Consider the following 27031-nt stretch of genomic DNA (forward strand, 5'->3'; position numbering starts at 1 on the left):
TTACTGCTCTTTACTCAGCAGGCAGCAGCAGTCCGTCCTCATCCCTCCTTGTCTTTATATCGCCATTGCCCGTTATGCCGGTGTGCTGTTTGTGACACAAAGGGAAACGTTGGGAAATTCCTACTGTCTCAGGCTGGATTCTCTCGTCTACACCAATGGATGGAGTTTATTCCCCAGCAAGCACAGTGACTTCTTAAAAAGTGAGTGAGCATTTACTAAAAAGTTCTTCGCACTGTAACAACTGTTTCAAAACTGCAGAGAAAATAGTTGATGATGCAAACACGCCTGACATAAAGTAATATAAGTTGTATGGGACATTACATATGCAACGTGAGACTAATATGTCATGTCAAAATGCACATCTGTATGTAACTAAATGTAATGCTTTAACACCACATGTACAAGTAACAGTGGATCTTATGGAGGTAGTTGGTTTTATTACAACTCAGTCCTCCCTTTTATATAACCATATGTGACGCTGACCATTAAAAACTTTCTTTTGTCATTATTTGACAAAAAATAGATTTTCATAGTTTTACCACAAAGACAGAGCTGTCACTTTTAGTGAGATGTCACCATGACTTTAATGTGTGCTAATAATGGTGAAAATAATCACAAGTTGTTGCATTATCCAATATATAGCACAGATACATTGAAAGGTGAGCATTAAAGTTTTCTCTTTATTAGACATGAGATGCTTTGAATTACTTCATTTTTTATTTGATCAACTTAAGGATTATTATATTTTCATAACTTGTTATCAGAGTGAAATAGCTAATAGCCTTTTATTCTTATAAAATAGAATTTCTCTAATTGTGGAGTGATTCTTCCTCAAGCACTGCCATTGCAACTTTTAAAGTGTCTTGTTTTGCTTTACTAAAAGATTTTCTATGTGGTTTTCAAATAACTTAAAAACACGTTGGAGCACACACACACACACACACACACATACGTATATATATATATATATATATATATATATATATATATATATATATATATATATATATATATATATATATATATATATATATATATATATATATAGGCATATACATATTGTAGGCATATATATATATGCCTACAATATACCATGACATGCTTTCCTTGTGTGGTGGAAGCTTCATTTTAACTTGAAAACATCAGCCACATGTTTTTTTTTTTACAGCTTTGGCATGTTGCAATAGAAATGGCATGTTGTCAAGTTTCACATTGTGAGGAAAATGGAACATGTTGAGTTTGCTAACTGGTATATAGAGAAATGACTCAAAATGTTACTGTATGTAGCCTAGGATGTAGAAAAAAAAAAAAAACACTATTTATTGTCTTAACTGGAGTTGAGGGAAATATATTTTTACCATCAATTTAAATGATATCCTATCACTAACATTTTTATTTCAATTAAAAAACTGCTATTAACACATAAAGACACTTCCTAATGCTAATACATAGACTGTAAATTATAGAAAAACATTTTAAAGTTGGGAAGTTGGTTCCAATCCTTTTAGTGTGTTTTCCTCACTCAACACCACTAGCCAATCTCAATTTAAAGTTCTTTGGAAGTGTGAATTCTTTAAAACGACATTTTGTTCATTTGGCAAGCGACCACTTATCAATTATATAAATATCCTATAGTTTATCTGCCCCTTTACACAGCTGTCGCTAATGGAATTAACAATTAGCAGTATAGCCTAACATAAGCTAGCTAAAACGTCTAATGTGCTATGGAGCATTAACAATAAGAGACTGTTTTGTCAGCGCTGTTGTTTTGTAAGTGCTCATTGACATACATTAGTCAATAGCGGTTCATTTGGCACACCTGAATCAAACGGTGCCATTATTAGCTTAATTGTATTAGCTGCAGCTGCGTTTGCCTGCTGTGACACGTCAGGTGAGAAGCTAGCTGCTAATATATCCGTACCGTTAATGCTGCCGGGGCCGCGACAGTCAAGTAGCCTAACAGTTCTAAAAGTTGAGACCCAACAACAATAAAGTAAGTCATCATTTGACATGCATGCCGAATTTATCAGTATGTCCTAGAGATTTAGTAAGTAACAACAATAGGTGTTTATTTGCTAGTAATGAGTAAAAAATAAAGAACACATTTTTTTAAGTGGGTTTTTGAACGGAATTCGTAGACGCATTAAACCAAGTAGGGACCTTATCGCTGAAACAAGTTGTTACCTCACAGAGCCGGTAAGGTAATAAAAAAATGCACATTTCAGAAACAGAAACTGACCTATTAATGTTATGTGATTTCCTAATATGATATTATAGGCCTTATGGAAGAATGTGCTATATTTATTTATGTTAATGCTGGTCTCTTGCAAGCAAATTAAAAACATGTTGATGAAAATGACAATTAATTATTCCCCCAGTCTCATATATAGCCTACTAAAATGTATATATTTCACTTAATACAAGCAGTAAAAACAAAAAGCAAAGTCTCAAAATAAAGACTCTAATAAATAACTTTTTTTTTTTAAGATAGGTCCCTGATACAATATACAATGGGAATTTATATTTGTTCTATATACACATTCAGGTATGTGGGTGGTCTAATGTAAAACCTAAATGTAATTTTCAACTCGTATTAATTGCGATAAAACTAAACTAAACATTAGTTTTGATGATGTTGTTGTCATTTGATCCAAATACAGATGTGTGGTGTTTTTTTGTCTCTTTCCCCAGGGTTTTACATGAGGAATTAGGTTTATGGTCAGGTGAATAATTGATTGTTATTGTGCTGGTTTTAATGTACCTGCATGATCTGAGAGCCCGAGTAGGATCTGGTGACTGTATTGTGAGCAAAGTTTTCCTCCGCTTCTGCTATAAAATATGCTTTTATTGCATCGCTATGATATGCAGTAAGTATATACGTAGCCTATTCACTGGTTACGAGTTAATCAACTACAAATTGAAGCAGTTTAGCACAAGTATGTGGAATTTGACTGTAGGAAGAGCTCACTGGGAGGCTGTTTCAGCGGCTTTAAAGGTGCCTTGTGGAGTTTTCTTGTAAACAAAAGTTCCGTTTACGTCTAGTGTTACACAGTAGAACTCATTGCTTGTGTCTTTGAGATCTATCAAATGTGATGAATGATATTTCCTCCTCATAAAACACTTACAAAGCGGATTTCTGTGCACAGCACAAACAAAACAAGGACCCAGAGATTTTGACCTCTTGCTGTCTTTTCACATGCTTTTTATGACTTGTCACCAGACCCCAATTAAACTCTAGTAAAACTCAGCTGGTCCTATTGTAACTGTAACCTGCCTCAAGGACCTTGTGAACCCTCTCAAGGGCTCTTACGGTGTCATCAGACTCCAGTTTAGTATCCCTACTTGGAGAATTCACAGTTGATTGAATTACAGTGAACACCTTTAAATGCCGTTAAAGGCCCTTGAAGCTCTCTAAAAGACACTCAGGAGACCCCTTAAATTAGACCCTGCCTAAATGAATCCAGCATTTTGCAGCAAGCTGAGGTTTTCTATGTGTTTCTATGTGATTTGTCAGTCGGAGGCTACTGAGTGTGACTGTACATTTGGCCTCCATGTGTGCTAGTAAAGTGTGTGTTGGGAGTGTGTGGTCTCTTGGCTGTACACCGTCTGAATGTGTCACTTGAAGTGGTTTCATGTGTGTGTGAACAAGTGAGTGAAAGACACTTTTAAAGCATAACGAGGCCTTTTTTTTTAAAACTCTACTGATGATATTAGAAGTATTTATAGTAGCCTAGTAAATAACTATTTACTGTACGGCATGAAAACAAATGTTTAATCTTAACTCTGATTCATAATGCTCAAATGAAGGCAAAGGTCCAAGTATGAAGTCAAAGAAATACAGTGTTTAAGGAATAAAAGCAAGAGAACAAACTAGAAAATTATAAATTAATTCACTAAAAAAAAAAAAAGTTAGCCACACAGTGTGCTCAGGTGCATTTATTTAGCCCTTTTATTACACAAGAGCCTCAAAACATTTACAAAGGTGTATGTAAAAATATGTGTATTCTGTACAGACTTGCCTTGATTCACTACTGTAGCTTAATGGATCTCAGCCATACAGATATGATGATAGGTTAAAAAAAATGAATGGCAAAATTGTAGTTGTAGTACTGTGACCAAGAGCAGGTTCACTTTATAAATTAAAACCTGCAGCCTCTCCAAATAAACATGTACAGAATGAGAGCAATGACGTGCTTTTAATGTTTTTCTCTGTACTTGAGCACATATGATTTCAAATGAAACCATCATTTCAGTGTCATACCTTCTTGCAGATGGATAGAATTCTAGGGGACCAGATTCTATAGGAGCCATCATTTTTTATGTGTGGCTGCATACAGTAGGACTTTCTAACATAGGTCTTGTCACAGTAAGGAAAGCACAGGTGTAAATGACTACATTAATAATGAGTGAATTCCCTTCCATGAGTTCCAAATACCCTTGCTATTATACTATTTAGTACGCCAAAAAATACCAGGATGTCCTACTGCATCCGGTCACATTTTCCAGTATGTGCTTTTATGGCTATTCTGACCCACAATCCTTTGTGCGCAATGAGCAAGACGGTCAAAGTTCAAGGAGCAATGTTATGAAGTCCCAATTGTATGCAAATTGCTTGCAACAGTATGTACTTTGTATGGGCAGCTGCTGTCTATCCTAAAAGTAAAAAGAAAAAGTATGAGATTTGGAACTCAGCCACTGGGTCGGTTGGAAATCACATACTAACAAACATCCTATTGATACTAATTAGGACGTACAATTTACTATGTGGTGCGTTCCAGCTGCATACAGTAAAATGAGGATTTTGTGTATGTGAGAAATATGCGAATGCATACTACACTAGTTAGAATTTCTGAGTATCAGACGTGAGCTTACTGGATATACTCAACTGCCCCAAAATGCATTGTGGCTTTTTCTGACTGTCCAATGGTAAATTTGCTAGGCAGACAGTTTAAATAATTTACCATTGGATAAAGTGACTACAAGTGGTGGTGAGTGACGTTAAGAGGACAAACACAGGAGCTCACCTATATCATGTACTGTAGAAAACATATTTAATACTAAATTATTGAATTTTGACCTAAAATGAAACTGGAAAATATTACACTGATTTACATGTTGATTTACATTTGTGATAAACTCTTTTTATTCAACAGCACTAACTTGATATCCTCTCAGGTGATGCAGCCATCTTCACATCCTTTTTCAGAATGATCCACCGTTTGGCCCTTACCTCCTGGCCTTCCATGGCTATATGTTTAGGATCATTGTCATGCTGTACTGTGCGTATGTTGAGAAACTAAAAGTCCTATAAATATCTTTATGGCTGAAAGTGAGCAAGCTCAGATCCAGTGTGCTGCCATAGAGAGACAAACACACCATGTTCTATTACTGTATGTGGGCCTACTGCTTGTACACATGCCTGATTTCACCACAATCGTCTTTTTTATTTTTTACTCCACATTTGATGTCACCTTAATAATGACTTAAACCGGTTGGAGAGTGAGCGAGAGAGAGAGAGAGAGAGAGAGAGAGAGAGACCCAGTTTTGTATAGTCTATGGTCTAAACTAGGCTAGATCTTTTGTTGAGCTCAGTTATACAAATAATTGCATAGTTTCATAGTCATTGTTTGGTGTGGGTTGATTTGAGAACATGACTGATGGCGCATTTATTTGTTTTTTGTCCATGGAGTGAAAATGAGTCCCACCATGGGGAAATGGATTCTTTTTTTCAATTTTTTCGGTTTTGGTGGCCTGAAGAATGCTCAGCAGTCATTAAATCTGTTGTATGATCAAAAGGATTAATGGGTGAATCAGCAAAGGCAGTGTGGGAGGGACAGCTGCACCCAGAGGGACAGAGACCAGCAGCAGTACTGACATGGTGGTCTTTTAGAAATAAAACCCCGCTTTTTATATAAATATTATATTGTAGAAATACATAGTGGCTGTCACGTGTCTGTTTTGTAAAGGGATGTTTTGAATTTGATTGTCAGGATATAGGTAAAGTCTTACCTACAACAATACTGGCGCAGTGAACCGTAGCCTAGCGCTCAACTCATGGTTTAATTCATGGCTGGGGTTCCCGGGGTTCCTGCTCGGTTAACGTTTCCCAGGACACAATCACATATGAAGTGTCTTATTTATAGATAGATAGATAGATAGATAGATGTGGACCCGCGTCCAACAAGGACTGAGCCTCTGCACATGGGGATCACGCTCCAATAGGCGAGCCACCCAGGTACCCCACATCTGAAGTATCTCGTCCATGGTGTAAGGAATCTTTCTCCTTGTTGCTCCACTTGGGACGGCTAAAAAGGAGAAGTTAGGCTACAGGGTAGAGGACCCACAGGGACTGTCCCTGCGTTCCAATATCCATGCATACTATGTAGCACACCATCTTTGTGACCGATATCAACACTATAAAAGTTGCTCTTAACAAATATGAGTGTGAATGCACATTCTGAAATGCATGTTCTCTCTCTCTCTCTCTCTCTCTCTCTCTCTCTCTCTCTCTCTCTCTCTCTCTCTCTCACACAAGGTGCGCGCCGCTCTATGCTGTGATTTCATTTTTTTTTTGTCTTGTTTGTGTTGGATGGTTTTTATTTTCATGTGTGCTTTATTATAATCATGTGTCTCTTTTTGGTTCAGATTTATGTGTTTCTGCTGGCTTAACAGGTCCTACCAGTGGAAACCACACAGCATAAGGAAAAACACAAAGCAGAAAGAGCAGCCATGCTGTGCAGTTTATTTAGCCATGTATGATGCTGCAGGTTTTTGGTATCCTGTTTAAATATATATATTTTGAGGCTTTACTGACTTCTGCATGTTTTCTGTCAATAAACCAGTGCATAGAAACCTTTTTAAAGTTTAGAAACCACATGGAGACCTGAGATGTAAACATTTCAGTTTTGAAATGTTTAATGCATACACATCTGGTTGACAAGCCTCAGCAGATAACAGTATATGAGTGCTGTGTTTCAAATGACAGTCATTTACAGTTAAAGCACCTATAAATGTTTGGATCTGTCGTGATCTCATGTGACGATGTCAGCGTTTAGAGGAGTAGTTTGACATCTTGGGGAAATAGCCCTTTTCACTGCTTAGCTTAGCATAGACACTGGAAACAGGGGAAACAAATAGCCTGGCTGTGTCTGCCAGTGGGACACAAAATAATCCACCAACCAGCACATATAGGACTAATTATCTAACAAATGATATGTTGTTTAAGCCGTACAAAAACCTAAGTCCCCAATGACTTCCTGTAGTCTCTGCTGACTGAGTCCAGTCCTGTCCTGCTGTGTCTTGTCATCTGGTATTCTGAAGAGCCATGGAATATTACTACTGTGACCTGTATTAATGATGTACTCTGTCCTTTCCTTTTGTACAAAGTCAAAGCTTAAACCATATCCATTGTACTTTAAGCTAGTCTACTCACTTTAAGTCATCGTGCGAGCTCATTGTTTCTGTACTGTGTATATTGAATCCACATAGATCAGCACATTACTAAAGTCAAATGGCTCTGTATAAAACATACAATAGAGACTACATTTATGATTTAACATACAGTACATGGTAACTGTTAATACCACTTGTATCATCAAGTTTGTTGCCAGGAAAATGGTATATTTTTTACATTAGGTTAGTTCTTACCTACAGAACACAGAGTGCATTGTCACCGTGTTCCTTACACTCCCTCACGGCTGTCATTGTAACGTATCATTTACTCCGATGTGTGTAAACAGAGAATAATATACTTGTCTGTATTTAGTCTGAGTGAACGCCACTTGTTGACCTGTGATTGGTCCCAGATGCCTCTGACTCGCTGTCTGTTGTGGTCGTCCCTGCCTCTCTTCAATGGGAATAACAAAGAAGTGTGTTTGGCGAATCAGCCGGGGAGGAATTGAACAAAGCGACCAGTTGTTGATGAAGCAGTCCGTAATAATGGCTTTTCACTGTAAACATGTATAAAAGATGATGTACTTGATATCCAGTGTGTAGGTGTAGGAAGGCCATTTCAGCTTGTTTTTGTTTTATCAGAGTTGGGAAAGAGTCGCTGGTACTGTATAATAACTGCATAACTCATCCTCCTTACCCCTCTCAAACTCAATGGGATCATGGTCAGTGAAGTCACAGTTTTCTTTGATGTAAGCTTAGTCAAACAATCACATACTCCAGTTAGGATCTGACATCAAAAACCTAACGGATACTAAATTATGTGGCTTGAAGCCAAGGCTTTATGAATATGTAGAGGCTTTAATTTGTTTTTTTTTGCTTGCGTTCATGCCAAAAAGCGTGTCCTATGCTTCGTGCGACCTGACTGTAATTCTTCTTGAGCACTGAACCAAGTCCTTGTTTTTCCTCCCAGCTTCACACTCCGTGCCGGGTGCTCCTCCTGGAGTTTTCCGGGTGATGGAGCAGCGTGGCGGTGCAGGCGGGGGAACGGAGAGCCCCAGTCTTCGGGACAGCACCAGTCCAGAGGAGAGAGGAGGGGAAAGCCCTGCCTCCAGTGGCCCCCCGCCGTGCAAGTTGGGCCTCCTGGAGGTCAACGGCAGCCCGGCAGCTCCGCGGACCAGACACAGCGGCACGCCGCTGAGGCGACTAGGAGGTGCAGCATTAACACAGATCGCACATGCTTGCTTAAATACAAGTGTACAGTCATGTATTCGGACTGAAGCTCCTGAAACACACAACGGTGCGTAGATAGCAGATTCATGCATGGAAATAAATTTAAAAATAAAAACCTTCAGCACCTAAAACAATGCATTCACATTACACTTGCTTAAAGTAACTCCCTCCCAGGAATAAGTCCAAAAGAAGTAGTTATTCAACTATAAGATAAAACAAGTGCTATACTTCTTGTTAAAACACAAAACATCACTTCACATAAGGAAGTATACAAATTCAGGTCTATTGGCAACATTTTGAATTGTAGCAATAATAGAAGTGTTGACCTGCACTCTTCAAAACCACACTGGCTTTGATTTGATTGATATAGCAGAGATACAGGCAGAATGTAGGTACCACTAGTGGGGGAGAGGAACCTCCACGCTTTAAGGCCTGGATTAAGTTAGATGTTGGAATCGTTCCTCAGATGTCTGTCCACGCTGACACAATATACTCAATAATACTCCTCTTTGTTCCTTTCCCACTTTATCACAGAGGCCTCTTTCAATCTGCTGTTCATTTATTTGTATCTTTCCTGTTTGAAAATGTACCCATCACAATTTCCCAGAGCCCAAGGTGAGTCTTTACATTTCTGGGGTTGTCTTTGAAAAAATCCAAAGATACTGCAATCAAGGAAAATCCTTCTTTTTAAGAAGCCAGAGGCACAAAATGTTTGTTTTTTTGGCTTGATTGGGACTTGTACAATTTGATTGTTGAAACTGTTGTTGGGAAGAGAAAAGTGAGGACATGCAACATTGAGAGGGGGAATGACATGCACCAAAGGGGCCACAGGTCAGAGTCGAACCCACGGCCGCTGCGTTGAGAGTGAACTTGAACATGTGCTACCTCTCTACCAACTGGGCTATCCTGGCCACCCTCATTGCCTTAACCTTCCTCCTGAGTTTATCCTGTTAGACTCGGCGTGCAATTACAATTGTAGAATGATAGAAGGCCAATAACGTTATCCATACTTTTGAGAAGATGTGTCTGGATCAACCCAAGTGTCAGCAGGATTTGAACTTCTCTTTCAAACACAACTTTGTCACTTTTTGCATGCGCAAATGAGCCCAGCGCTGCGAATGCCTCTGACGGCCAATGGGCTTTGGCCTTCTTTTGCTAGCTGGGGGCTCGCTAAAATGTTAGAATAAAGATCAGTAATTGTATTGATGCTGAAGTTTTGGCACAAGGCACCAAGAATGAAGTCTACCATCCATGTGGATGATGTCGCTGTCTACTGTCTGTGGGTTGGTTGGCCACACACACACACACACACACATAATCGGTTGCTTCCCTCCACCCTTCCACTGAGTGGTTGGCTTATTGGTCAATAGCGTGCCTGATGCTGCCTTGGTTTGGCTCCGGCTGATGTGTCTCTGCCTCATTTGGAGGAGGATTGATAGCTCGTTAATTAGCAGTTCCTGCGGGACAGATCAGTGGACTGGATGGGTGTGAATGATTCCAGGAGGAGCTCTCTGGACTTGCCCAGTAACTAGTCTAGACCAACGCACTGGAATCAGATCCACCGCTGGAGTTATAGCATCGCTCTTGAGCGCTAAATAATATAGGCATTGTCTCCAGCAAGGCTCTGAGGGCTTTTCTGGAAACGAGACTTATTCATTGTGGGGCTTAATGTGTGGGCCAAACACAAATAAAGCCTTAAATAAAGACTTACATTCACACTGGCAGCTGCCCAGTTTAACCAGTCCTCCCCTGAGACCCCCACGCAGCTACACTGCTGCAAACACTAACGCGTTACGTCACACAGCAGGCTGACATTTGTTGAACTGTTGCTGTCATCTTTAGTATTTGTAGAAATCCCTTTCCCACAGATCATGTTTGAAACGCTGAAACATGGATGACAAAAAGAAGCTGAAAAATCCCCCCCCAAAAAAGTTCCTCCCAGACAGATTGTAATACAAATTCACAGAGGGAAAATGTAGAGGCGGACATATTTATTCATTGCAAAACGGTATAGTTGCTCTGTAGTTATTCTGTGCCTTGCTCATGAGCATGGTAACAGAAAAATGAGTAAAAGAATCCTGCCACACTTTCCAAACTGATTCAGAGATTTAAATGGGGAGCTTTCCAATCTCAAGGCTAGTTTCTAACCTGCAGGCCCCCGCCATGGCATAGAAAGGCCATGGATGGAATAACTGTGTTTTCCCCACTTCATATGAACAATTTACAGATTGTTGGATTTCAAATTTGCAGATTTCATGAACTGTAATTTTATATGTGAAACCTCTGCTAAGGTTTTACTACTTTGACTGTCCGACTCATAGACCATGATGATGCAGCTTTCGTGTACTGCTGTAAATACAGCTATCTGTGTGTACCGTTTCCAGATGTCATGTTGAATTTAGACATATGTATGGTGAATATGCATCATGGTAAAACACTTAAGCCACCTTCACTTTCTGGAAAGAAAACCGACTACACATACACACACACACCCACACACACACATGGCCTGTCCAAACCTTTCCTCTGACAGTCTCTCTGTCTGTCTGCCAGGTTTGATGATCCCAGTCTACTGTGTGGTGGAGCATGCCGACGTGGGCGGAGCTGGTGACTGTGAGGGGCACGGCGACCGTCACGCTGAGTTCGTGTTGGTTCATAAGGATGTCCTCTTCACGCAGCTGGTGGAGACGGCACTGGTCGCTCTGGGATACTCCCACAGCTCAGCTGTACAGGCAAGTGGTAAGTTATATAGTATGGTAAGCCATACTATAGCAGAAGAATGGGCTGTGCTCATACTGACATGGACTAGTATTAAAAGAAAATCCTATTTGGAAATGATAGCACGAGGCAATGAATAGCAGTCAAAACCCAACCCTGTCCGTCAATTCAAATATGACAACTGTGCATTTTGAAAACGTAAAACGGCTAGTGAACATGTTTGTCCAATGATGTCATTTTGTTGGTGTGGTGTTTTTGGCTCCCTTCCTCTTCTTGAATTTCAAGAAAATTGCAAAATCTTTTTCTGAGAATGTCAAATCATTAACTTTCATTCCCCCCCAAAAAAGTCTGCTAATGGCAACTTTGTTTTAAATTGTTATCTATGCTCCCATAAGAAGATATAAAGGACGTGTTAAAAGGCACATTGCTTGATTGACAGCCAGGGTGTTTCCCACTTCCTTCTTAGCTCCACCCTGGCGTCCTCAACTTTGACAAAATGTCTGTTTCCTGGCACCAAGATCAGGGCGAGCAGTGAACCCAAATCTGAGCTTCAGTTATGTTGCATCGCTGTTTTTGTGCGGGGCACAGTTTCATAAAACTAGACATGAAAGAAAAATAATAATAATCTCAGTTGTTGACAAACTTGAAGCCTCTGTACATCACATCTGGGGAAACGCAGGAATTCTAAAACTTTCCAATATTACATTGCTAATGGGAAACATCTCATGCTTCAGTCTTTCTTTGGTAATTGATGAGAAATTAATTATTTCCAGCAGTTGTTTAATAGCGTATAAGTGGTTTCCAGATGGGTGGGGTTGGCCATATGAGTACAAGAGCGGGTACAGAGTACCGAAATGTTTGGACGCTCACAGAAAAAGTATTTACCGAGAAGGTATTTCAAAGATAAATCTGTCTGCTTGCTCTAACACTTATCTCCTGATGGGATGCACTTCACTCACCTGGCCGCATGAAGGTTAAACAAACGCCAAGTCTGTGTTTGTGCCACACCAATCATCACTCCAGATCAAAACAAGACGGCAGACAACATCCAGTCAACGATGAAACAACAACCCCCCCCACACATACACACACACACACACACACACACACACAGAGCGCAGTTTGAGATTCCTGGTGTGTCCCGTAAACACAGGGCACTCTAACCAAGTGGCCAACGCCCTGCGACCCCCCCTCGCCTCTACCAAATGGCTAGGTTTTGTTCTGAGAAATCAGCCTTTTCTTTTCAAATAAATAATTTTTGGCTGGAGTCATGCATATTTTCCCCAGTGTGGTCACAACCAAAATTATACAGAGTCTCTTCTATTTTCTTCTGCCATTGAATTGCATCTTGCATAACTTTGGCTGGACAAGTATTTTTAAACTCTTAACTGGCACAGGCAGGGGGTTTTCTCTAATTAACTTAAACATTATGGCTAATTAAAAACCAGCTATGTCTTGTTTAGGGTTTACTGTTCTGGATTTAACATGGGATTAGATGAATTGCTGAGCAAAAAAAAAAAATCCCTAATTTTAACTTCAGGCGATGTTTTGGGAAGCGTTCACTGATATTACTCAATTACAAATAACCATTTACCGTATTTTTAGGCTCGCACACCACGAGACGTTCCCAGAAACAACCCAAAGATTATTTTAAGAAACTATCTCTCTCTCTTTTTCTGAACCAAATTATTTTGAACATGTTTCAAATACACACAGCCTGTGAAGTTAATTATTAGTTTCAGTCATTACTTTCTCTGACATGGGCAGTTTGCTCCAATGCTGAGGCACAGTGTTTTTACATTTATTTTTGTGTCAATACATTTTATTTAATACATTTCTGCACCATTTCTATATTTGGGTAATATTAGCATTTTTGTACTGCAAAATATTGTTACTTTGACCAACATGTATGGAGATACTGATATGTCTTTGAGTATAAATCCATAGGTAATATCCACTATATCGATTGGTTTCTAGATAGGAGTGGTGGTTGGTGGGTAAAATGAGATTTAATCTGCATTGACATCATTTTTGAGTCCTGTAATCTAATATATCTGAGGTCAGGACGAGTTTAAAAAATGTAAAAGTAGATCTGTAAACTCATATCAGTAACCGGTTGATGACATGTCAAAGTATTAATCATTTCTAAAGCAAAGTCAGCGGCAGAACACATAATATCTGCCAGTTATGAGAGGAAATATTGTTCTGTAAGACAGGAGAACAATGACCTCAGTGTTTATTCAGTATATCAACATCTCATTCACAGCGTGCTTCAGTCTTTAATGTTGAGCTGATTTTACATTTCTCCTCTGATTAATCAACTGTGGAGTCCCGAGAGAACAGCCTTTGTTCTTTTGCCCCCATCACCACCATTGTCATGCAATGAAGAGACACACACACACACACACACACACTCTCTACTGCCAGGCTAAGGCCAGGCAGGGTCTGTGTTTGATTTAGAAGATCTTAACGCGATTAGGCCTGTTTAGATTTGCACTTCCAGTCAGTTGTTAGAAAGCCAGGGGAATGTTGAACCCAGGATGATGCTCGAAGACTAAGCGGGTCATCTGTTCAACTCTGCTCCCCAACACACACAACACAACACAACACCAGCGGTTTGGTTTACGTCAATAAGAAAAACGCAAATACACGGAGGCTAGATGTCTATCAGCCCAATGGAATATTCTTATTTTAAATCGAGACTTTTAAACTGCCAATGAACACGTGCTTTATTTCTGTATTCGTTGTCCTCCATTTGTTTGTGTTCTGTGTGCAGGCATCATTAAAGTGGGCCGTTGGAAGCCGATGCCCATCCACTACCTAACGGACGCTCCAGAGGCAACAGTGGCGGACATGCTGCTGGACGTTTACCACATGGTTACACTGCGGATCATACTGCACAGGTCAGCATGGGTAACATGCTTATCATACACGCATTAGGTTCAAATCATGTGGGAGTCAATTTCCTAGTTGCTGCTTTGTACTGATTTTATACATCATTCATTTTTGACTATTGTCGCACAAAGAAAGTCACCCAAAATGGTTAAGTATCCCTTTTTATCTCATCTGGAATAACTATCTCAATGTAGACTAGACAAGGCTTGAAAAAGCTCCCGCGCATTGGGTTTGGTTTAGCATTGGTATAGTTTTAACAACAAATCTTTACCGGTCCACCAAGCAGCATAATCCAGTTGTGGTTTAAAAAAATAAATACGTTAGTTTAAAGTGTAAGCTGTGTAACTGTGTCAATTCTGACGTAAAGTCTGATGCAGCAAGTTCAGCTTGGTGTATTGTCAGTTTGGTAACTGGCAGACACAACAGTAAAGGATCAGTAACAGAATCTATATTTACACAGTAAAAGACAAAAAACTTTGAAAAAAAACTTTTTCAAGATGAAAAGCTCTGAACAGGGACTAAAGACTTCTAAGTGACTGATAACAGACATCACTTACTGCTTCTTTAAATTTCAAAGAAGCTCTGCTATGCCACGCTCCACCCTGTAACGCCCTGCAGTGCCCTGCTATGACATGAACTATACGACTACCATTCGTAGTCACTGTTCCATTTTCTTTCCAGTGACTGTTATTGCCACTGTTGATCACACCCCCGACCGACACGTCAGACACCGCCTACTACCTGGTCGGGCCGAGGTGTCTGCCTAAAAGGAGTTTTTCCTCTCTCCTATCCCACTAGTTGCTTGCTCTTGGGGGAATTACTGAAATTGTTGGGTCTTTGTAAATTAGAGTGTGGTCTAGACTTACTCTATCTGTAAAGTGTCTTGAGATAGTTTTGTTTGAGACTATAAGCGCAATTGAATAAATTAACTGTATTTGACTGAGTACAGCAGGTTGACCAGTGTTAAAGCCTCTGGTTTAAATGAATGAAAGTTTAACTCGGTGTATAACGACTGGTGTGCAGCTTTGCCCGGCTGGAGGAGCTGCCGTCGGAGCAGTGGACCCACGCCACAGTGAGGAACGCCCTCAGAGAGCTGCTCAGAGAGACCAACCAGTGCTCGCTGGCCAAGGACTGTCCTCTCTCCCAGGTAAGTTCTTAACTGCACCACGGTTCCCGTAAATAAAGTCTTCAGTGTGCAGTTCAGTGGAATAAAGTCTATATTCATAATTTCAAAAATTGACCTCACAAGTAAGGAGATTTTAGTTTAAATTCATTTTTCCAGAGATAAATGTTTATCTGGGTGAGATATATACACACACACACAGACACTCACACACACACACCCACCCAAAATGCTGCTAAGTATTTTCTCAAAAGGTGGTTTCATCATCAACTCACCACACGCTTAGTGCACTGTGTAATCTCTCTCTCTCTCTCTAACACACACACACACACACGTATTGATACCATCCCATGGGAAAATATGCAAACACGCACACCTCAATTACCCTGCTCACACACACCCTGCAGTCTTGAGAGCGTGTCATTTCGACTTGTGATTTATATACAGGACTTAGTCATGATGTAATTAGTGATTAGGTGAAGTGTGTGGGTGGTGTGTGTTTGCAGCCTGACTCATGTGAGTTTTAATCCTTAGTGTTTCCCATGTTGAGCTACACATGTAGGCTTGTGTGCATCTACTGCGCAATAGATGTGACCACAATGCATGCTGGGAAAGGAGTGAAGGCTGAATGAAGAATTAGACAGTTAGTCAGCTGCTTGAGATTTCTCATTTCTCTAACAAAAATCCTAACACTTCACACAGGCTTTTCATCGTGAATCAAGAAAAATTGTGTTGTTTGTCCCATCCAAAAAACAGTAATCAATGATAGAACAAGTGTTGCAGATTGTTGTTGCTGCTACATGTCTACTTTTGTCTAAGTAATTGTGTTTTTGTCCGTTTCTCTCCGTCCCTTTTCTGTCAGAGTATGATCTCAGCGATATTGAACAGTTCCTACTACATTAACGTCTCCACCTCTAAATGCCAGGAGTTTGGACGCTGGTACAAGAGGTTCAAACGCATCAAAGGTAACCCTTACGTCTCTCGTTCATCTACTTTCAAACACTGACCCCTGAAGCAGCTGTGTACACATGAAGAAAACAAAGTGACGTTGATTTTCCTCGTATGAAATGGCACAAAGTGAAAGAATTAGTAAATTGGTGACTACAGTAACAGAAATCTGTAAAATTCAAACACATACACGCATAGATGAAAAGCTCTGTGCTGTCCTACTGCAATCGGACTAATGTGGCGCATGCAAACACAAATCTTCAAAGTAATCCGGCTCCTTGTGTGCATGTAATTGCAGTCTGTCACAGGTGTTGGCTTTCTTCGATGGTTAATGTTCTCGGTAACTCCCCTGTTAAGTGTCTGTCTATCTTTGCCTTGTTATTGGCACTTGTCCTCATTAAATTCTCCCACCTTGTTAAAAACGTTCACACAGTTTCAATGACCAACTGTTCAGCTGTTTATACTTTATTTGCCCCATGTCGCTTTGGAGAAGTCATAAAGGTGGAGACTGTCAGAGCTGACACTCACTGCTAATCACAACGCCACTTAATGTGACGCGCCTGCCTGGCAGCCTTTTGTTTTCGTGATGTTAGTTGCTTTAAATGTGATGCTTTTTGATGAAGGTTTCCCATTCTTGTGTGCACCCCCTGTATGTGTGTGTCAGCCTGTATGTCTCTAATCTGCTGCTTGAGACGTCTGTCACTGACAGCTCTCAATAGGAAGGAACTGTCACACATGGTTTGCATTAATGTCGCCCTTAATACACATGACAAGACTTAAATGCTCTTAACTCCTAATGGAAAACAGCAGCAACCCCCAACACACAGACACACACACACACACACTCCTCCCCAAAAACCCAGGGATAAGAGTTCTTCTAACACTTTTTCTCTCTCTCTCACACACACACACACACGCTGGGAAGGTAAAAATCTGAAGCCCTGCCAAACCCACTCACAGAACTTTTATTCCCTTAATAACCTAAAATGTGACTCTAAACCAAAACCCAGCAGAAGCATAATAAGAAGCAGATTTATGTGGAGACGAGCAGAGAGGCCCTTAAGATCCAGGAGAATAGAAAAGTTCAGTGCAGTGCTACAGAGGAAACACTCTTGATCCTATGTGGAGAAAGTAAGTGAGAGTAGGACTTCAGTGTCCTAAAATAATAACTTTGTGATTATAAGGTGGTCCTCTGAACCATTAGACCGCCATGTGCTGTAAAGCGATCATTAGAAAGGATTTCTACAGCACAGTCCTAATTTTGTGTGTGTGTGTGTCCGCGTGTGTGTGTGTCCGCGTGTGTGTGTCCGTCCCCTATCAGGTGAATACATTGAGAAGATGTGGTCAGCACAGGACAAATCAGATATCAAAGGTATGTTCATCTCTTATTGAATTTTTTTAAATTCTTTATTTACTTTCTAGTGACAAAAGGCACCTTGAGGTGGCCATTGGGGCTTCAGTGACGTTTTAATGCTGTTGCAGTCTACCAATTTCTTTAAAGGCCCAATTTGCATGAGCATGTACCATGGCACCAGAATAGATGAGTTAGATTTAGTCTAGTGCATGTAGAGGTTCATGATTTAGATTTGTGTTAGGAGACAAATGTAATCAACACAAACTTGTGTGTGTGTGTGTGTGTGTGTGTGTGTGTGTGTGTGGACACAGTGGAGAGGGATTTGGACTTGAGCGTCCTCAACCAGCGTCCCCCCTCTCTCTTACCCTCCCCCACTCATATGGGCACCCTAGGCAGCCCTGGTGCTCCGTCCATCAAGGGTAGCCTCGGGGACTCTCAGACCGCCACCCAGCCTCAGTGTCTGCCTCAGCACGCCAGCCAGCACCACCCCGGTGCACCGCTGCGTCCCCAGGGTCCACCTCTGCTGGGCCACAGCGGGCTCCTGTCCCCTCAGCTCGTCCGTCAGCAGCTGGCCATGGCCCACCTCATCAACCAGCAGCTGGCCGTCAGCCGCCTGCTCGCACACCAGCACCCACAGGGAGTCAGCCAGCAGTTTCTCCACCACCCGCCCATCTCACGGACCTGCAAGGGCCCCGGGGCCGCTACAGAGCACGGCCTCAACTGCTCAGGGGCCGAAGTCTCCTCCGCCATTTACCAGCAAGTCAGGAACGAGCTGAAGAGGGCCAGCATTTCTCAGGCGGTGTTCGCCCGTGTGGCTTTCAACCGCACACAGGTCAATTGAAATGAAATGAAGTCACTGTTTTCTAGAGATGATGAACGTTTACGTTAACTCACCCCTGTGTTTGTCTGTGTGTGTCTGTGTGTAGGGACTGCTGTCAGAGATCCTTCGTAAGGAGGAAGATCCTCGCTCGGCCTCACAGTCGCTGCTGGTCAACCTGAAGGCCATGCAGAACTTCCTCAACCTGCCAGAGGGAGAGCGAGACCGCATCTACCAGGAGGAGAGAGAGAGGAGCACTAACTCCAACCACAACCTCCCCACCAACCACATCTCCAGCAGCAACCCACACAGAACCCCACAGGTACACGCACACACTCACAGGACCTGACACCTGGAACCATAGAACTTTATGTGATCTAACTATTAGATTTGTTTTGTCATGCTCGCTGTTTCATTTCAGTTTCCGTGTCCTACTCAGCAGCAGACAAAGTGCATCATGCCTGCTGCTGAGCTGCCGTTGAAGTTGGACTCGCTGGTGAACATCTCGTCAGGCATCTATGATGAGATCCAGCAGGAGATGAAGAGGGCGAAGGTCTCCCAGGCTCTGTTCGCCAAAGTGGCTGCCAATAAAAGTCAGGTCAGTCCCAAAGAACATTTTCTTTAAAGGTCCCATGACATGGTGTTCTCTGGATGCTTTTATATAGACCTTAGTGGTCCCCTAATACTGTATCTGAAGTCTCTTTTATATAGACCTTAGTGGTCCCTAATACTGGATCTGAAGTCTCTTTTATATAGCCCTTAGTGGTCCCCTAATACTGGATCTGAAGTCTCTTTCCCAAAATTCAGCCTTGGTCAGGTTCAGAATTCCAGCCACTAGAGCCAGTCCCACAATGAGCTTTTCACAGTATGAGCCATTTCTGAGTCTGTAGCTTTTGAGGAGGAGAGTGGGGGGGGGGCAAGGTGGAGGCTTGGGATATGGCCTTGAACAACTGCCACTTTGCTTGTGTGAAAGCCATGATGTCTCTCTCTCAAGGGTGGGCCGAATTCTCTGGGTGGGCAAAGTGGAGGTAGGAGAGGTAACCTTGCCCCTTAGTACCTCATAAGGGGCAAGATTCCTGATCGGCCCATCTGAGCTTTCATTTTCTCAAAGGAGAAGCAGGATACCCAGGGCTCGGTTTACACCTATCCCCATTTCTAGCCACTGGGGGACCATAGGCTAGCTGGGGGAATGCATAATAACGTTTTAAAAAATTGTTTTCTTGCTATTGGACCGTTTTTTTAAAGATTACTTTTCTTATATATTATGTTGTATGCACAGCTTTTAAAGTTCCACTGTACAGGGTCTTATTGACATGCTGAATGAGCGTTTGATTTCAAGCTGGGTTGATGTTTGAAAGAGTTGATGAGGGTTAACAAGCAGGGGTGATTGTGTGTGTGTGTGTGTGTGGGCGTGTGGGGATCTGATAACACCCTGTGGCATGCCATCATGTCTCCGTCCTCGGTTAAACAATGCGGGCGATGGACGGCAAGATCAAAGTTGAGTCTGCACTGGAGAGAGAGAGAGGAGGAGACAAAGAGAGGAAGACTATGTTTTAAAAAGCAGTTTAAAGGCCTTCTCCTTTTTTTATTTTTACCTACACAGACAGACAGGGTCTGAGAGCAAGTGTGTAGCGATGTATGAGAGACACTGAGAGATGCTAAAACGTCCGAAATGAAAAGAAGTAAATGGACTGAAGTTGAGCGAGGGATGAGGTAGGAAACACAGTGGAGAAGGAGGAACAGAAGGATGCAAGACGGAGGAAAAGGGAGACAAGATGATGGAGGCATGATCACATTATTACCATTAATTTCCAGGCTGAAGGCTGCGCATAAACAACAGCTGGTGGCAGATCCTGGGTCAGCCTAGCAGAGATAATCTAATCTTCACACACACACACTTGCAGACTCTCATTCCTACCCTCAGACTTTTTCTCTTGTCCTCTCAGGGAACGTCTGTTCTATTCAAACAAAATTTAGAATTTGAATCTATATATATACTCTTAAAGAGTCGACTCCTCGCGACTCAAATCCTTTTAGGGATTAGCATTAATCCTGGAAAACAACTCTGATCAATGTTTAAACCCTGTTTGCTTTTTTTAAACCAAATATATAATATATATTTAAAAAAAAGGAAGGCTGTATCAACAGAACCAAAACATGTGCTGAGTAGATATGTGAGCATGTGCAAAACTTTGCTGATTTCAGAAGAACGTATTGTCAGCAAACACACCAAAGTGACATATGCCCAGCAGTGATGGAAACCACACGCAGCCTGGCAGTCTGCTCCAAACACACACCGGACAAACAACAATCGCATGCATCAAGTCAAGCAGAAGCTTTTCAAATAGTCCCTGCTTACAGGACAAAAGCACAGAAACAAAATCTGCCAGAAAAAAAGCTTCCTTAAACAAAACCAGAATCCAGAAGAGCTCGGAACAACAAAGCCATTTTTCATTTAATCATCACATAATTAATAAAACCCCAAATCTGCTCCAGGGCTGGCTGTGTGAGCTGCTCAGGTGGAAAGAGAGCCCGAGCCCTGAGAACCGCACACTGTGGGAGAACCTGTGCACCATCAGGAGGTTCCTGGCGTTGGCGCCGGCCGATAGAGATCAAGTCTACGAAGAAGAGTCGAGGCAGCAGCACAGCGAGCGGCTCCACAACGTCCTGCACATCCCGGACCAGCAGGTACAGACAGCCAGGAACTATTATCTATATAATCTGTAATCTGAATTTTTTTTTTTTTTTGTCCCACCACATTGTCAGATGTAGTTAATCAATTATTTGTAGGTCATATTGCTTTCAAAGCAATCAGGGAATTCATCTGTGGTTATTTTGAAGATTAAAAAAAGAGCAAATTCTGTGTGAAAATCTGATTTTTAAAAATAAAAAATGAAAATACACCACCCCTCACAGCTACGCTGCAGCCATGTGCAAGCGAAAGACACGGATCAAAGTGTTTTACAAGTGAGAAAATGTGAACCCCAGCGTGTGATTTCTTGATGTGCCGTTTCTGAAAAGTTTCCTCTGTCTATCTCCGTCCGTCCGCTCCCAGCACCTGCTCCTCTCCCCAGCCCTCCTCTTTGTCATATTTGTGTCCCATAAGTTATTGAAAATAGAAGTGGTAAATGACCAGCCCACACGTTTCCTGCTAAACACTCCTTCATCCCACCCTCTCCCCAAAACCAAAATGCTCTCCAGTCTGGCCCTAACCTCAATATTATTCAGAACATTCCCTGTAATTATTGATGCAGAGAAAAAGGAATTGCCATTATCTTTATTTAGGTCCTTTAATTTTGATGGACCACAGATTTATGGGGCTGGATTCCTGTGTTTGAGTGTGCGGGCCACCCCACCCTGTTAACAAGCTCTAGTAGTGGTTGTTTGTGTGATGAATTTGGGAGTTTAGCGTGCATGTCTGCGGGTGATGGAAGCTGGTCAGTGACACTTCCCCTTGTACTACACTTCCCATAATGTAGCTGCAAGAGAACTGGAAGAGGAGCCAAGTGGTTCACTTATCACTATGGTGACTAAGGAGTTGAAGGAGTTTCATCATGAGGCATGTTCACATTGATGTGATGTATACTTTTTCCTTCAACCCTTACAGTGTAAGGAATCTGCAGCCATCAGGGCTAGGGATCTTTCAAAAATCTTCAATATCAATACTGTGGCTTCTCTACTGGTTACTAAACAATAGTTTTTTCAATTTTATGAAACACAAATTACAATGTTAAACATTACATCACTAATGTTTTATTTATTTTTCTGCTCCTACTACGTGAGCCCCGTCTCTCTATATAACAGACTTTTTCCTGTCTGCCTCTGCGACGTGTAACATTAGACGGCCAATCAAGCGTCAGATCTAGGTGGAAGCATGCTGCGTGCTCATTGGCTAACTGACTCTGATGAGATTTACTCCTTAGGCATTCTATTAGGTGTTAAATGGCGAGGCATTTTTCAATACTTTAGAGTGCTTAAAAAGCATTTTTGTACCGAGCCCTAGCAGCAATAAATGTGTTACACAGTGCCAACCCGAGAAATATTTACACTAATACATTTTATAATATTACTAAAATGATACAGAAAAATAGTTCTGAGCTCGGTTTTAAAATGATCTTAGCTATGTGCAGATGTTAAAACGTTCAGCATCTGTTTGCTGTATTTCCTGTTTCCCAAAACAACTTTCCCAAACCTCTGACGTGCCAACTTAAAAGTGACTAGCGACAAATTAAGCAACTCCAGACCATCAGGGGAAAGTGAGATATATTATAATTGATTGTTTGACAGTGATGGTGGGGGGGGGCGGCTGCTGATTAAGACTGAGATTTAGATGAAAGCTAGTAAATGGACCTTAAGTCTAACTTCCACGCCCATTCGTAATCTTTCAAATGCTCTTAGTAACATCTTTACACATACAAAAACTCTTCATTCCTTCATGTTCTTTTCTTTCCAGGTCCTCCACAGACAGCCTCTGCCCCCTCTGACCACTCCATCTCCCATTCACGAAGACCCAAAGCCCATCCCGTTGCTGGTCTTGCACGGCTCAGAGGAGCGCGGCATGAGTCCCACCCCCGGAGGAGGCGGACCGAAGAAGGCCCGCTCACGGACGCGGATTTCCCTCGAGGCCCTTGGAATCCTGCAGAGCTTCATTGGTGATGTGGGGCTCTACCCTGACCAGGAGGCCATCCACACCCTGGCAGCCCAGCTGGATCTACCCAAGCACACAATCGTCAAGTTCTTCCAGAACCAGCGCTACAACGTCAAGCACCACAGCCTGGTCAGAGAGCCCGTCCCCGGGGAGGACGACCGGGATAGCTCGAGCCCCAGTGACGGGGGCTGCGCGGGGGAGAGTCAAGGGGACAACGAGGGCCTCTCTGTGTCTGAGGAGTCGAGCGAGGATGGGAGAGGATCAGCGAAGGTGTTCAGAACAAAGGGAGAAGACAGAGGAGAAGAAAGAGATGTGGAGATGGAGAAAGAAGATGGGGATGATGGGAAAGCCTCAGGGCCAGCAACTTCCTCCCTGTCCCCCTACAGCAGCCTGGACAGCCCCCCCTCTGCAGAGCAGCAGAGATAACAGCAGCAAAGCAAGAACTGAGGACAACATTCAAAGCAAAGGACACCATCAAACTGTGACGCCAACACACAGAGGACCTGTGAATAAACACACACACACACACACATTTATGCCCTTTACCTGAGCTGATGATCAGAGCTCGTTAATATCTGAAGAACTATTTAAGCAAGGTTTGACTTAAAAAGGGATCCGACGGTACTACCACTACGTTCAAAGACTTCCAGTATCTTTGGTTTGATGCTGCACGTAAAAAAAAAGCAGCATTAGATCAACACTGCACTATGCTGAAAAACAACAAATTCCTTGAGTTGGGTTTGAAATAAAAATGAAACAAACAAATCTCAGAACACCTCTGTAGGCTATGGAGGTGACTGTAAAATGTCCTTTAAACTACTCCAGCAGCACAATCCATTTCTTTTACAGTTCTGTCAAAGTATGATTAAGTACACAGCTTCATCCACAATCATCATCTAAGTGCACTAGTGCAACATGGAAGCTGTGTATTTAGTATCCAAGTATTATGGCAAATGGATACAGATTATATACATTGAATGAGGAGAAATGGATTTAGCTGCCCGAGTGATTGGAGAAGTTGGGACTCTTCATCCACCTTTTTTAAGCTTACGTTGTTTATTATATCTGTGTTCAACACTCAATAGTTTGGCTCTTAAGATGGGGTGGGGGAGGTTTCACTGTAGGCGTTAAACTGGCAGTGAAGTCCAAATGTAATTAAATGTGACATGTTCTCACAGCAAAAAAAGGAGAAATACTGCAAGGGAAGTGTTTAGCTTCTTTTTGTTGTGCTTTACACAGTAGAAAGCTAACTTTAAAGTACTACTGTGGCTCTCCATGGATACGGTAAAATGAACAGAGCTGGAATGGCCCGCGTATAACATGCCAAACCGATTTAGTTGGAATTTACTGCCAACCTTCCAAACTCACCACTCTTAAGCTTTTGAGTAAAATCCTCCCATTTTTCTGGTTAAGATATTAGAAATAAATGAATACGATGAATCCATTATATTAATTTGAGTAGCTGCAGTCAGAGAACCTTCGTCTGAGCAGAGGTGGCAGCTCTTGGCTGTTGTTGTTCATATTGGGACCAAGAATACACTGAACTGACATTGGCAGCATACGTCATGAGACAGGCAGTCACAGGGCAATGACATGAGCACCTCCACCCAACCTGAAGCTCACTTTACATTCTTTTTTTTTTAAATGTATAATTATGCTTTAGGAGGGCCCTTTTATCAACGGAGCTCTATGTGAACCTCAGTTCCACACTACCGTCCCATTGATATTTATTACTAACTCTATATTGGCTAAAATCTGAGTATTATTTTTTTATTTTCTTTGATATGTCTTTGTAAATGTGACTTAAAAATAGCAAAATCTGAAAAAGTGTGAACTCAGTGTTACACAGTTTAATAGATTCTTTATTGAAGTGCGAGTACATTAAGATGTAAATGTTGATAAGCCACCTGCAAAACTGAATCTGTCGTCTTTTGTGGGAGGCAACCACTGTCACTGACACTGTTTGTTTTTTTTTTTGTGTATTTTGTGCCACAAAGGAACAGGGGATGAATGCACATTATTAGTATTTCAGTTTGACAATCATGCCGGTCCTGGACTCACACAAGGTTTCTGATTGGTTCCACTTGGATGTTTTATCATTACTCTTTGATTCTGTTGTTGTGAGCAGGACATGAAAATCTGATAAAACCTTTCGAACCAATCTGATGACCCAAAGTGTCTCAAACTGCTTCCATGGAATGATAAAATCAGACATTCTTGTTGTAATTATCACTTGTCAGACCTGCACCTGCTTCACACAGACTATGTAGATGCACCAAACGTCCCCTAATCGTACATTACGTGCAACACAGTCATACAAGATAAGGATTTTAGGGGCACAGATGTGAAAGAGAAGCTCATTGCTGTCATTTAAAAGTTGGCAAGAAAACTGTCATCCCACTCCCGATCCTATGCCCTCAACTTCAACCACAAACTTTATAGAAGGAACAGCTGTTGAATGCACATACAAAGTCCTCACCAACCCACAGACACATTAATGTATAAACAGCAGCAGTAAAATGCAAAATAGAAAATGTACAATGCAATTAGAAGGGTGGGGGGCACAGACTAGTCTTTCTAAGTCTACACAACACACATCTTGAGCACGATATGAGAAATGTAAAGGAAGAAATGTACAGAAGCAGCTGTCGCTATGGAGATAAAGGTGATGCTGGATGGGATCAACACCCGCACTGGACCATCCGCAGTCCACAATCTGTCGTGCATCATCTCATGACCGAGGACAATGATTACATCAATAATACTCAGAGATCAGACAATGTGAAATGAATGTAGCATGTGTAAATGGACAGTTTCTATATAATGCTTTTACATAGTACAGGAAACATTCCAACAGATAGACACATACATTTACACTCCGATGCATCAGGGGAAACTTGGAGTTTGGTATCTCGTCCACAGACAGTTCAACATGGGACTGCAGGGGGGGGGGGGGGGGGGGGGGGGGGGGGATTGAACCACCAACCTTCCAACTGGCAGGCAACCGCACCACCACTGAGCCCCAGCCCCCGTGTTCATGCCTATTACTGCGGTCACGCTATAGTACCCTATATACATATAATATACAGTACATCTCATGTACATACGACAGGTATATGATGTATGCAGATTTCTCTTATTTTGCTGTGAGAATCATTAGAAACAGATTCATTTACGAGTTGTAGCTAACGCCATGCAGCTTCACGTCTACTTGCCAGGGCACCTGATAAAAATTTGAAACAATTAAGCAACTGCCGCGCTAGCAAATGTCTGTATCGCCATCTGTCAACCTCTCCTCGACTAAGTGCTTGGTGTTGAGTGAAAACGTAATATTTGTGTGGGAAATGACTGCTAAACAGACTACAACTAACACCTCTCAGTGCTACATTTGCCTCTTTCACTAGGATTAGACCCTCCCCTATCCTCAACCATGGCTCTGACCTTTACTATCTAACTTTTATCCACGACCTCAAGCATTAGATTAGCAGAGCTTGTAAGTGCAGGAAACGGCGCTTTCAATTCAGTTGGATTTTTAGTGATACCTTCTCTGATCTCAGTAATTTACTTGATCTTGCTCCCAATAACTTAAGCAAAGGGTTAACAAATATCCAAACAAAGGTACTTTTTTTGTTTTGGACTGGAGTGGAAGCCAGAATGCCAAACGTGATGGATTTTGTCATTGAAAGTCATGGAAAAGTACAGTGACTGAATTTTACAAAAGAATGCAGTTGGGAAGCCTGACACGGACTCTTCATCTTCAGAAATTAAATATACATGAGCCATGTGTTCCTAAAACTAGTCAGAGCTAAAGCATAAGATGTTCTTCTTTAGTGTGTTCATTGTAGTTAACTCACATTTAAAGTTACGACTGCATCAGTGACGGTGTTGGTACGGTCCACTGGAATT

The 27031-nt window shown here is 41.7% G+C and overlaps 1 protein-coding gene across 2 annotated transcripts; it reads left to right on the top strand.

Moving 5' to 3' along the window:
- Positions 1 to 23802, top strand: LOC117939627 (DNA-binding protein SATB2-like). Of its 2 annotated transcripts, none has more exons than XM_034865095.1 (12): positions 1 to 200; positions 8363 to 8602; positions 11176 to 11361; positions 14117 to 14243; positions 15259 to 15382; positions 16221 to 16323; positions 17628 to 17678; positions 17972 to 18492; positions 18587 to 18799; positions 18899 to 19075; positions 20974 to 21165; positions 22931 to 23802. In XM_034865095.1, exons 2-12 carry the CDS (start codon positions 8407 to 8409, stop codon positions 23549 to 23551), a joined length of 2511 nt encoding a protein of 836 aa, XP_034720986.1. In that variant the 5' UTR covers positions 1 to 200; positions 8363 to 8406; the 3' UTR covers positions 23552 to 23802. The 2 variants fall into 2 exon arrangements, with proteins under 2 accessions (XP_034720986.1, XP_034720987.1); XM_034865096.1 differs by having other exon boundaries at positions 18920 to 19075.
- Positions 23803 to 27031: the final 3229 nt, after the last annotated feature.

This window comes from Etheostoma cragini, chromosome 24, assembly GCF_013103735.1.
Source record: "Etheostoma cragini isolate CJK2018 chromosome 24, CSU_Ecrag_1.0, whole genome shotgun sequence".
NCBI lineage: Eukaryota > Metazoa > Chordata > Actinopteri > Perciformes > Percidae > Etheostoma > Etheostoma cragini.